General features: G+C 41.3%; 1 protein-coding gene across 2 annotated transcripts; it reads left to right on the top strand.

The window, feature by feature from the left end:
* The first annotated feature begins 381 nt into the window (after nucleotides 1-381).
* On the top strand, nucleotides 382-10,704 carry LOC125510556 (vacuolar sorting protein 18). 2 transcript variants are annotated; one of them, XM_048675775.1, is made up of 24 exons: nucleotides 382-684; nucleotides 1,539-1,872; nucleotides 1,957-2,169; nucleotides 2,269-2,408; nucleotides 2,492-2,587; nucleotides 3,034-3,101; nucleotides 3,218-3,319; nucleotides 4,060-4,198; nucleotides 4,327-4,467; nucleotides 4,533-4,652; nucleotides 4,850-4,906; nucleotides 4,998-5,057; nucleotides 5,347-5,454; nucleotides 5,598-5,758; nucleotides 6,256-6,334; nucleotides 7,496-7,558; nucleotides 7,696-7,829; nucleotides 8,175-8,280; nucleotides 8,601-8,789; nucleotides 8,903-9,130; nucleotides 9,327-9,482; nucleotides 9,794-9,955; nucleotides 10,037-10,156; nucleotides 10,237-10,704. In XM_048675775.1, the coding sequence occupies exons 2-24, from the start codon at nucleotides 1,713-1,715 to the stop codon at nucleotides 10,411-10,413; spliced, it is 2,979 nt and encodes a 992-aa protein (XP_048531732.1). In that variant the 5' UTR covers nucleotides 382-684; nucleotides 1,539-1,712; the 3' UTR covers nucleotides 10,414-10,704. The 2 variants fall into 2 exon arrangements, with proteins under 2 accessions (XP_048531732.1, XP_048531731.1); XM_048675774.1 differs by having other exon boundaries at nucleotides 1,536-1,872.
* Nucleotides 10,705-11,198: the final 494 nt, after the last annotated feature.

The raw sequence follows: 11,198 nt of genomic DNA, 5'->3' as shown, positions 1-11,198 counted from the left end.
CATATACCGTAACCAAATTTTAGTTCAATAATAAAGCTAGCAATTCGATGAAAAAACCACATCCCCATGAGCCATACCTCCGAGCCCTAAAAAAAGGGCCGACTACAAAGTCAATTTTCCCACTCGTTTGATTGAAATCCAACGGCTGGCATCTTCTTCCCAAAACCCCGCCCTTCACCAATATGCCCATTGGCGGATCTACGGGGTGGGCTGCGGCCCAGCCTGGGATTTTAGACCGGCCCAACCATAGGAAATTACAGATGGGCCAGAGGAGAAAAAAAGCCCAACAAATAATGGTTTACTCGTCCGGATCTCAGCGGGCTAGCCCAACAAACAACGCACCGAGGAGAGGGGGACACCGGGACAGACGCGCCAGCCCGGCAGCCGACCCTCAAAAAAAAAAAAACCCCAGCCCGGCAGCCCTGCCCGTCTCCGACCTCGGCTGCTCGGCTCCCGATCTCGCCTGCCTCGCCGGACGCCGTCGCCGGTCGCTAGAGGACCAGGATCCGCCCCTGCCCGCCCCGCCCGCTCGGCGCTCGGCGCCAGCGCGCCCCCTGACGCCCCTGCAAGCCGGCGCCCGCCGCCCGCCGCCCAATCCGCCCTCCGCTGACTCCGGCACTCGGCCGGCAGCAAGCCAGCAACCCTGCCCGGAGGCCAGCCATTAGCCCGATTCGAGTACTTGAGGTAAGTTGTCCACTGCCCATTCCCCAAGTTCTGATTTAGGGTTTGCTCTTTGCTGTCGATTGCATCAATCAGGTGGAAGAGTCAAGTCTATCGCGTTAACTAAACAATCAGGCTTGCTAGCCAGTACATGAACACACAGTCCTGTGAACACATACACATCATTTTGATGTCCAGTACATGAACACCTGATCAGCGACATAATAATGATGCATCTGATTGTTTGCCACTCTTAACAAGTTACTCTAACAATGCCACTCTAACAAATTAAGAATGCCGCATAGTCTTGTTTGAACTTCTCAAGGTATGTATCATGTAGGCTTCTCTTATGCACATTTGAGATTTTTGGTATGTGTGCAAGACCATATTGATCTATTTCCATGTGCTATCGGTAAATTAATTAGAACGCTGGCATGCCATGTTTGTTGTCAATTTTTGCTTAAGTGGATCACCCTGTTTTAAATCCTAGATCCGCCGCTGGTTCTGAGCAACAGAGAGAACTACTAGTCTGAGAACATGTGATAATTGTACAAGCACATGGATGCTTCCAAATCTCGTTGCCAATTTGTGTAGCTACAACACATGGATCTACAAGCATTTGTGTTTTGCGCATAAGGTGTATGGCAGTGAACAATTTATCTATGTTGTTTGTAAATTGTTTTGCCGGGAAGAAAACTTTACAGCTTTTTTTATTGTAATATTTAGCACTTTATGTTCGTAAATCGTTTTGGTGCTCATATTCTCGGTAAAACAGTACGAAATATCTCGGTGTTAGGTACTCAACACTCCCAGTCAGGGTATTATAGACATTTCACATTTCAACAGACAGCTCATACAACAATTTCAAAATGCAGCAGTTAAAAAGAACTGGACTGCAATTTCTCAGGGGATTCTGCACTCAACTGATACCCTGGGCAGCCCAGCAGAATCCACTTCCGCAGAATCTGCAGCTGAAAAGAACTGGCCCAGTGATCCAAGACAAAAACTGACCCTGAGCCCAGAATCTCTGACAAACTCATCTACCGGCTGCCATGGACGCCGGCCAGCTCTTCTCTGTCGACCCCCTCGAGCGCCAGGCCGCGAGGGGCCATGGGGCCATCACCTCTATGGCCGCTGGCAGTGATGTCATCGTCCTTGGCACCTCCCGTGGCTGGCTCGTCCGCCACGACTTCTCCTTTGAGGATGCCCTGGGCAAGTCTCCACCCCTACCCCCTCTCATCTCTCCTCTTCGCAGACCTGTTTCTGTTTGGCTAATAACTGTTTCCTCTCCTTCAGATATCGACCTCGGGGGTGGCCGCTCCGGCGACCATGCAGTTCACCGGGTTTTCCTGGACCCCGGTGGCAAGCACTGTATTGTCACGGTGATCCACCCGGGTGGCGCAGAGACATACTACCACCATGCCAGGTGGCCGCGCCCAAAGCCACTCCCCCGCCTCCGTGGCCTCCTCGTCAATGCTGTCGCCTGGAATCGCCAAGCCATCACCGAAGGTTTTTGCTGATCGATCCAAATATATTTTGATGATCCAAGGTCTTCTTTGCTGTTTCACTGTTCTTGATTGGTTATTCTCTGTGATTTTGTTGCTGCAGCGTCAACCAAGGAGGTGATCCTGGGGACCGAGGCTGGACAGATCTTTGAGATGGCCGTGGATGAGGCTGATAAGAAGGAGAAGTATGTGAAGTTGCTCTTCGAGCTCACCGAGCTGCGAGAGGGCATCAAGGACCTGCAGGTTTGAATTGTTGCTACCGGCGCCATGGTTCATTGCTTACATTTGTGTTGGAGGGAGTGTTATTGAGCAATTTGGTTGCGCAGATGGAGACAGCTGTGGTTGGGAACGCCACGAGATACTATGTGATGGCTGTCACCCCCACACGGCTTTACTCGTTCACCGGCATTGGTTCTCTGGAAGTAAGTAGTATTTCTCAATTTATTCGTTGCATCTTCCGATGTGGTATTGACTATCGATAGTGAGCCTATTTGTGAGAAAAACAACTTAGTTTAAATCAAAAGAATCATTGTTGATCTTGTTTACATCGAGTAACGTGAGTACGTGACTCGGCAACATGGAAAATGCTATACCTTATACTCAGCCATTTCAACTCAGTATGCCTTGTAGATTAATGTACATGATCAGAATTTAGAACGTACACTTGGAATGCCTTGTCATTCTGCTAGCAGCAGCAGATACTACACATTTTTCTGAAGAAGATTTTTATGTTGTGTTTCAGTTTTTCGGTTGCGATTTTGGTTTTGAATTTCAGACCTGCTTCAGCCAAAAGAAATCAGACATGCAAGACCTGTATATGCCCTCATTTTCTTAATATATAGTCTAATATATAAACTTTGTTGCCCAGACTGTTTTTGCTAGCTATACCGACCGTGCCATTCACTTCATGGAGCTCCCAGGAGAAATACCTAATAGGTAAGTCTAACTTGGTCTTATTTTTATGATGCAGCAAAGGGACTTCCTTCTATACACTATTATTGTGCATAAGAATTTTATGTTTGTAACATATGTATCCATTGCATGGAGTCCAGTGAACTACACTTCTTTATCAAGCAAAGAAGGGCTAAACACTTTGGATGGCTTTCTGGAGCTGGAATTTATTACGGTGAACTCAATTTTGGAGCTCAACACAGGTGAAATATGTTGTTTCTATATTTAGCTTAATTCTGTTTTGTAATTTGTAAAGGAACTAGATCATGACTTTGTCTAACCAGATTGCACCTAAGAATGAATTTCTGATATGCTCCTAATACTCATATTTGTCATAACTTTTTGAACATGAACTACTAATGTACATAATATGACTTAGACAGTCCACATGAAAATGAGATAATTAGATTCCTTTCCGGGGTTACTTCCAAAATATTGGCTTTGTACCCATTTATTGTGACAGACATTAATGATCAGTGTTTAGCTTAATAACATGAAACTATGAGAAATCAAATTCTGTTTCCAAATAGAACGAACATTATAAGATGAGCCTAATGAATGCTTGTGTTACTCTAGATTTGTCTATGAACTTTAAATTCCATAATCTCCAGCTAGCTTCTTGAACCGTTCTTTTGGGGCAGGGTTCAACCTTTATTAATATCAAGCCAAGCACTAAGCCAGTTTTTCGGCACCAAGCCAGCATAGTCATAACCCAAGATTAAACCTAATGTTAAGAAGCAAGGTCAAAGGTCAAGTGTCCATATGAGGCTTTTTAAAAGCCTATTGTTCCCTCTCAGAAAAATTATGGTGCTGTTTTACGTTTTCTTGCTATAATTATATTTTAGTTACTGCTATTTTCTTGAACTATATATTGGGGAATTCAATTTAGAACACTTTATTTATTTAGTATTTGTTTTTGTTCTTACTAATTTTAGTTCTGCAGCTCTACGAGTGGAGATGAAAACTTTGTGGAAAACAAAGGTTTCTTTGACTATTCAAAACTTGGAGATTCCAACATAAAACCAGCATCATTTGCAGTGTCTGAGTTCCATTTTCTGCTCTTGATTGAAGACAAAATTAAGGTAAGATGGTTCTATAAATAGATTTGCATATTTTATCTGTGGTTTATTTGCTCTCTTGAATTGTTTTTTATCTTCCCCACTGTCTAGTACTTATAAAGGCAAGGCATCACATAACCTGCATTTCTTAGGTAGTGAACAGAATCAGTCAGCAAATTGTGGAGGAGCTTGTAGTTGATAATACACCCGAATCTTCAAAAGGAATCATCGGGCTTTGTAGTGATGCATCAACTGGAGTTTTCTATGCATTTGATGAAACCTCTATATTCCAGGTTCGGAATTCTGATACTTGCTTTTGAGTTATTTAATAATGTTACTAATATTGTTTGTCATTTAGGTTTCTACGTCTGATGAGGGTCGTGACATGTGGCAAGTGTACTTGGATATGAAGGCATATGCTGTTGCTTTGTCCCATTGCCTTAACCCTTTCCAGAGGGACCAGGTTTATCTAGTGCAGGTAATGCTTGTATTCGTAGAGATCAATGTGAAACGATGTTCATACATCTCGATGCATGTGAGCATGTTCGCAAAATCGTCCCATGCATTCTTTTGTGCTCCTGCATCATTTTCTTATATATGATGATATGCTGGATGTTATTTGGAGTATTGCAATGATCAATGCCTTCTGTTATACAAAAACCATTTCTTTTGCAGGCTGATGCTGCATTTGCTGCAAAAGAATATTACATAGCAGCTTCATTTTATGCAAAGGTGAAAGCCATACTGTTAACTGTGTTCCTTAGTAGCTTTTCTTGCTATTTTGTTGTCCTTGTTCATTTGAGGACTTGTTCTTTGGTTTCAGATGAACTATATTTTATCATTTGAAGAGATCAGTTTAAAGTTTATATCCGTAGGTGAGCAGGTAATTTACTCAAAACTTTAGTACATTTTTGCAAGCTTTTGAATGTACTATCCTTCTAGAGTAATCCTACTAATCAGTGTGCATTGTTGAAAAACTTCTGTGAGATCTATTCATTTATCCTGATCTTGTAGTTTTATTACTTCCAATATTCATCATGACAAATATAGTATCATTAAGGTTGTGCATTTACTTACAGTAAGCTTTTGTTGTGCTTGGGTGCACTATTTCATAAGATTTTACAGTGTTACACTGTCTATGTCTGCAATCGTTGACTTTGTCTACCTGACAGGATGCTCTCAGGACTTTCTTATTGAGAAGGCTTGATAACCTCACCAAAGATGACAAGATGCAAATAACGATGATCTCGACTTGGGCTACTGAGCTTTACTTAGATAAGGTACCTACTGACCATGATTCCATTATCCAGCATTCAAAATAATGTAACTTAAATTGCATTGATGCTAGAAATATTGCTTCAATATCCGGTTGCATAACTGAGTTTGTTGGGCTTATTCAGTATATTTTGCACAACTTCTGTAGATTAATCGTCTCCTGTTGGAAGATGGCACAGGCACCACTACAAATACAGTAACAAATTCCAATAGCTCGGCATATCGTTCAGTAGTAGATGAATTCCGTGCGTTTCTCAGTGATAGCAAAGATGTATTAGATGAAGCAACAACAATGATACTACTGGAAAGGTATGCCTATTATTGGTGCACATTACATCTCAGTTAGATTCTTAATTTGGACATTCACATATATGCATACAGCATATTTTTGGATAGCACATGCATAGTGAAGCAGTTAAGACTGCATGTTGTATATTTGTGATAAGCTGAACATAAACGTGAAGTATCGATCAAAACTTGTGAATAAAAATTAAAACACCAAGGAACCTGAGATGATCAGAAAGCTAATTGCTGTTTTTGTTATAATCCCAGGACATCTGTACATATATTATACTCCCTCCGTCCCAAAATAATCCCATGACACTTATTTTTGGGACGGAGGGAGTATTCCGTAAGGTTATGGATTAAGAACACTGAGTTGTATAAATGGGTGAATGTAAAATTATGCTGATTGTGTAGTTTAGATGGTTCTTTTGTACTTGTATAATGCATGAGCTACCCTGTGTTTTCCTGTTTTGATGGTTGCATGTATACGCCTCTGATCAATCTCTTCAAAATGTTGACAGTTATGGCAGAGTGGATGAGCTGGTGTATTTTGCTGGTTTGAAGGAGCAGTATGAAATTGTGGTTCATCATTACATTCAGGTCAGGCACTTATTAACTTAGTACATCTTCAACAGAACCCTTTTCCCCAATAAAAATCAGATGTTGGGGAAGTTGGGCCAAAAACCTGCTCCAACAGACCCCCTTTCCGTGAAAAATCATTGGGGACTCCTAATAAAACAGACCAACTCCCCCACTATGTTGGGGTAATTGACCCCTCCCAATACGAGTCCCAATAAGTGCGACATCACCCGAGCCACCGGAGCACCCGTACCGCCGGAGTCGTCGAGATAGAGAGAGATATCTCATTGACAAGTGAGACCCATATGTTAGATTTTAGTATTGCGGAAAGAATTATTGGGTTCTGAGAAAAGCACCCCCCCCCCCCCCCCCCCCCCCCCCCCCCCCCCAATCACCACTTCTTGGGATAGTTTTTTTGGGAACCTATTGGAGATGTTCTTAAGGAAGGTGTTAACACTATCGCTGTTGAGCGTACATGATATCGAACACAAGTGCTAGCTAGTCTTATCATAATATTTTAATGTCATGCTTTACCGAGGATCAGAAAGCAGCAGGCAAATCACATAACCTTTCTACCTATTTTTCTTAGAAGCATGTTCCGGTAACATATGTACTGGAATGGGCTTGGGCTAGTGCATACCTTCATAAATGCCTGCCACTAAATTACCTCCTCTCTTTTTCTTGGACAACTTTATTTTGTATAAGTAAATTCTTATACGTGTAAAATAATAGAGGAATAGTCATTCCACATGATACATTGATCTATAAATGTCGACTTTCATCTTAATAATAAGAAGCTAGGTCAATCTTGTGTCCTTGCTGTAAATGTCTACCACTAAATTCCCTTCTCTCTATTTTTCTTGAACAACTTTATTTTTGAATAAATTCGTATATGCGTAAAAATAATAGAGGAATAGTTATTCCACATGATACATCAATCTATAAATGTTTCCGGACTTTAATCTTTTACGCTGGTCTCAGCAGAAGTGATTTATGAAGTATCGCTGCACTGGACTTTGTTCCACATGTTCTGTTGAACCCATCGCTTCACTTTGATGCACCGTATTCTCTGTAAAAATCATATAATAATACACAAATTTTGTTTATATGGATCATTCTTCTGCGAACCCATTGACATTTGCTGAGGCATCGGTGCTAATTTCCTTCTGGTTACTGGTTCAGCAAGGAGAAGCAAGGAAAGCCTTGGAAGTGCTTCAACGACATAATGTTCCAGTAGACCTTGTGGTACTTCTCTAGAACTAAAAAATATGGTGTTTTATTTACCGCATGCAAGTTACCTTGTTTTTACTTGTATCGGTTATTGAGCAGCTAAATTTGTTAAGTGAAGCAAAAATTTTACCTACAACTTTGTGTTCTTGCAGTATAAATTTGCCCCAGATTTAATCATGTTAGATGCTTACGAGACCGTTGAATCATGGATGATGGCAAGAAACAAGTTGAATCCAGGGAAGCTTATACCAGCAATGATGCGTTATGTGAGCGAACCACATGCCAAGTATGATATGCAAACAGCTTATCATCTATTGTTTTCTTCTATTAGAATACTATGGTCTTGATGTAGGAACAATCTTACTAGCTTACTTCTGTTATTATAGTAAAAATATGTCTGTTATATTGAAATGTTAATTTCAAATCTGCAGCTATATTGGACTTTAATCCTACTTAGATGGAAAAACTTTTTTTGAAATAAAACCTAGATGGAAAAACTTTGATTCGAACTATTAAAAGTATTTTAGTACCGTTGTTCTCAAAGATCTGGAGCAGCCTACAATCATGAGCTGCTAATTTGTTCTGTTGTTTAGATGATATATGAATGTAAACATGTTGGCAATTCTTGCAGGAATGAAACACATGAGGTCATTAAGTACTTGGAATTTTGTGTCAAAGATTTGAACAATGAGGATCCTGGAGTCCACAATTTGTTGCTCTCACTGTATTCCAAGAAGGTATATTTTCTTGCCATAGTGCATACATTTGTTGCTCATGTGTACTGTATGCCAAGAAGGTACATTATCTTGCCGTTCTTACAAACTAAAAGGGAAATGCGGAGTAATTTTATAACGATACTTGTCTTATTTCTGTTGAAAGCATTGACTTTATCCCCATGCATAGTAGCAATGCAATTACTGTTGCATTGTGCTCATGTCATTTATTCATCTTTCCTGCATTCGTTTACTAGGTTGTAACTTGCGAGTGCCATAAGTGAATATTTGCTGCGCATATGAACTGATATATGTTTTCTATACTCTGGTCTGTCCGTCTGCAGGCGGATGAGTCCCAGCTTTTACAATTTCTCGACACCAAGTTCGGGAGTGGACAAGCAAATGGACCTGAGTTCTTTTACGAACCCCAGTATGCTCTGCGTCTATGTCTCCAAGCAAAGAGGATGCGTGCTTGTGTTCGTATTTACAGCATGATGTCCATGCATGAGGAAGCTGTGGCACTTGCTTTGAGGGTAAACTTCACTATGTTTAATCTGAGAAGCATCTGTTGTGCCTTTACATATTGATGACTTTTGTGCTCTCATTTCCTGAGGTTCCCTAATTGCTGTACTTTATTGGTCGTTAGGTGGACTTGGAGCTTGCAAAGGCAGAAGCAGACAAAGTTGAAGATGATGAAGAGCTTAGAAAGAAGCTGTGGCTTAAGGTTGCAAAGCATGTCATCGAGCAAGAGAAAGGAGTCAAGAGGGAGAACATAAAGAAAGCTATAGAATTTCTGTCAGAAACTAACAACCTGCTGAAGATTGAGGATATCTTGCCATTTTTCCCAGACTTCGTATTGATTGATGACTTTAAAGTAAGATTTATGAAAGCTCATGCAGTCCGATCTACTTTGTACATATAAAACGGCCTTCTAATGTTCATTTCGTCTTAAAGGCTCATGAATTCACGTTGCCCTAGTTTACAGTTACTGTTCCACATTTCAGTTTTAATTATTCCATGCCCTTTTGTGTGGCAATAAGCCAATAACAATGAAAGCATGTTTCGAACAGGAAGAAATCTGCAAATCTCTCAAGGACTATAATAGCCAGATTGAGCAACTGAAGGCAGAAATGGATGATGCTACACGTGGAGCAGACAACATCAGAAGTGATATTGGTGCCCTTGCTCAGAGATACACAGTGATTGATCGTGAGGAGGAATGTGGGGTAAGAGAATGGTCCCTCCGATGTCTCTTTGGTATATTAGTTTTACTGACTTGTGTGCCTGTTGCAGTTTTTATGTGATAATAAGTCAGTAGTTTCCATCCCTCTGCAGCATGTAAATTCAAGTTCCAGAAAAAAGATGACCCACAATACAGGCTTTATATCTGTCTTGTTAGTACAGCTTGTGTCCTCAAGTGCATCCACGTTCTTTCCTGTTTTAGGGTAGACGGTTCACCTTCGTATGAATTTTATGTACTTATTGTTATATCTGACGCAGTACATCATGGTGCTAATTCGTTGTCCTGAACTAACAGGTATGCCGGCGCAAAATATTGACCGTGGGAGGATTGCACCAGGTAGGAAGAAGCTATACGTCTGTTGGGCACATGGCCCCCTTCTATGTGTTTCCCTGTGGACACGCCTTCCATGCGAATTGTTTGATTGCCCATGTAACTCGCTGCACCAGCCAAGCGCAAGTAAGTCTCTCTGCACAATTTCAAGTAGAGACTAGGCTTAAGTTCAGTAGATGTTCAACTGTTCCTTCATCCTTCTTGTAGGCCGAGAGAATACTGAACCTTCAGAAGCAGCTAAGCTTGATGGACAGGAAAGCAGCAAAAGACAACGGTGGGACCGGGAATGGTGAATCTATTGTCAGTAGCGCACCAACAGTCGACAAGGTCGGGTGATGCTCACACTCCGATTATATTGCAACCTGCAGTTCTTATGCTGATGCCATTGTGATTGTTTCTTTTAACAGCTGAGGTCACAGCTGGACGACGCCGTGGCGAGCGAGTGCCCCTTCTGCGGCGATCTGATGATCAAGGAGATCTCGTTGCCTTTCATTCTCCCTGGAGAGTCGGTTGAGAAGGCTTCATGGGAGATCAAACCACAGCCCGCGTCTCAGAAGATTCTTCCGATGACCATGTCTATATGATGCTTTGGATTCTAGATTTTCTTGGGGCGGATTTTGTTGTGCAGTTTCTGTATTTGTTCGGTGTTGGAAAGGAGAAGTGTTTCTTCATGCATAGAAACTTGCGGTTACCACCCACATGGGCCCTTTGTACAGCGCAAGATTCTACCATGCCATTGTTTTTGAAAGATATATTTCGATTCAGTTGTGCTAACACACCACCAATAATGCAGCTGCGATTGACAAATATTCCTTTGTATACATGCATCAAACCTGTTTCTTTTTTCAATTTCAAACGTCGACCGTTCCTCTTTATGTGTTGATTGACTTTATTTATAGTCAAAATAAATAAATTGGCATATCCAAGTGGGGTCACGCTGAGATGATTATTTGCCCCTGCTTCTCTATGCACCCACCAAGATAAATGGCATGAGCCGTGCTATACCAGATTGCATTGCCGGACATGACCTTTTCCATCTATGTTATGATATGCACAGCATAAAAGCATTGAGTAACAATCACTGCATAAGCATGCCCACTTTCCGCATAATTGATGACGATCATCACAACAAAAGTCAAAAGCCAAAGATAACAAATGCCGATCACGCATTGTGGCGAGCAGCCTGCGAAAAGTGCTTGCAGCTACCGGGCTCCAGGGCTCTTGATATTTGAAAATTTTGAAAAACACACTTCGGTTGCTAAAAAAAATCTTAAATCAAATATGTGAATAAACACACACATTCCTAAGGCCCGGTAAAAATCTGAAAAAGAAATACTTTGTATTTTGAGAAATACAGAAAAGATAAATC

Source organism: Triticum urartu, chromosome 5 (genome assembly GCF_003073215.2).
Source record: "Triticum urartu cultivar G1812 chromosome 5, Tu2.1, whole genome shotgun sequence".
Classification (NCBI taxonomy): Eukaryota; Viridiplantae; Streptophyta; class Magnoliopsida; order Poales; family Poaceae; genus Triticum; species Triticum urartu.
The sequence above is the reverse complement of the archived record's forward strand: the minus strand, read 5'-3'. Positions and strand labels throughout refer to the sequence as shown.

Bases quoted from the DNA above. Each gene is read 5' to 3' on its own strand.
- LOC125510556 (XM_048675775.1), top strand. From the start codon at position 1,713: ATGGACGCCGGCCAGCTCTTCTCTGTCGACCCCCTCGAGCGCCAGGCC. The intron at 4,653-4,849 runs GTAATGCTTGTA...TTTCTTTTGCAG, and splicing joins ACCAGGTTTATCTAGTGCAG to GCTGATGCTGCATTTGCTGC. The intron at 4,907-4,997 runs GTGAAAGCCATA...CTTTGGTTTCAG, and splicing joins CAGCTTCATTTTATGCAAAG to ATGAACTATATTTTATCATT.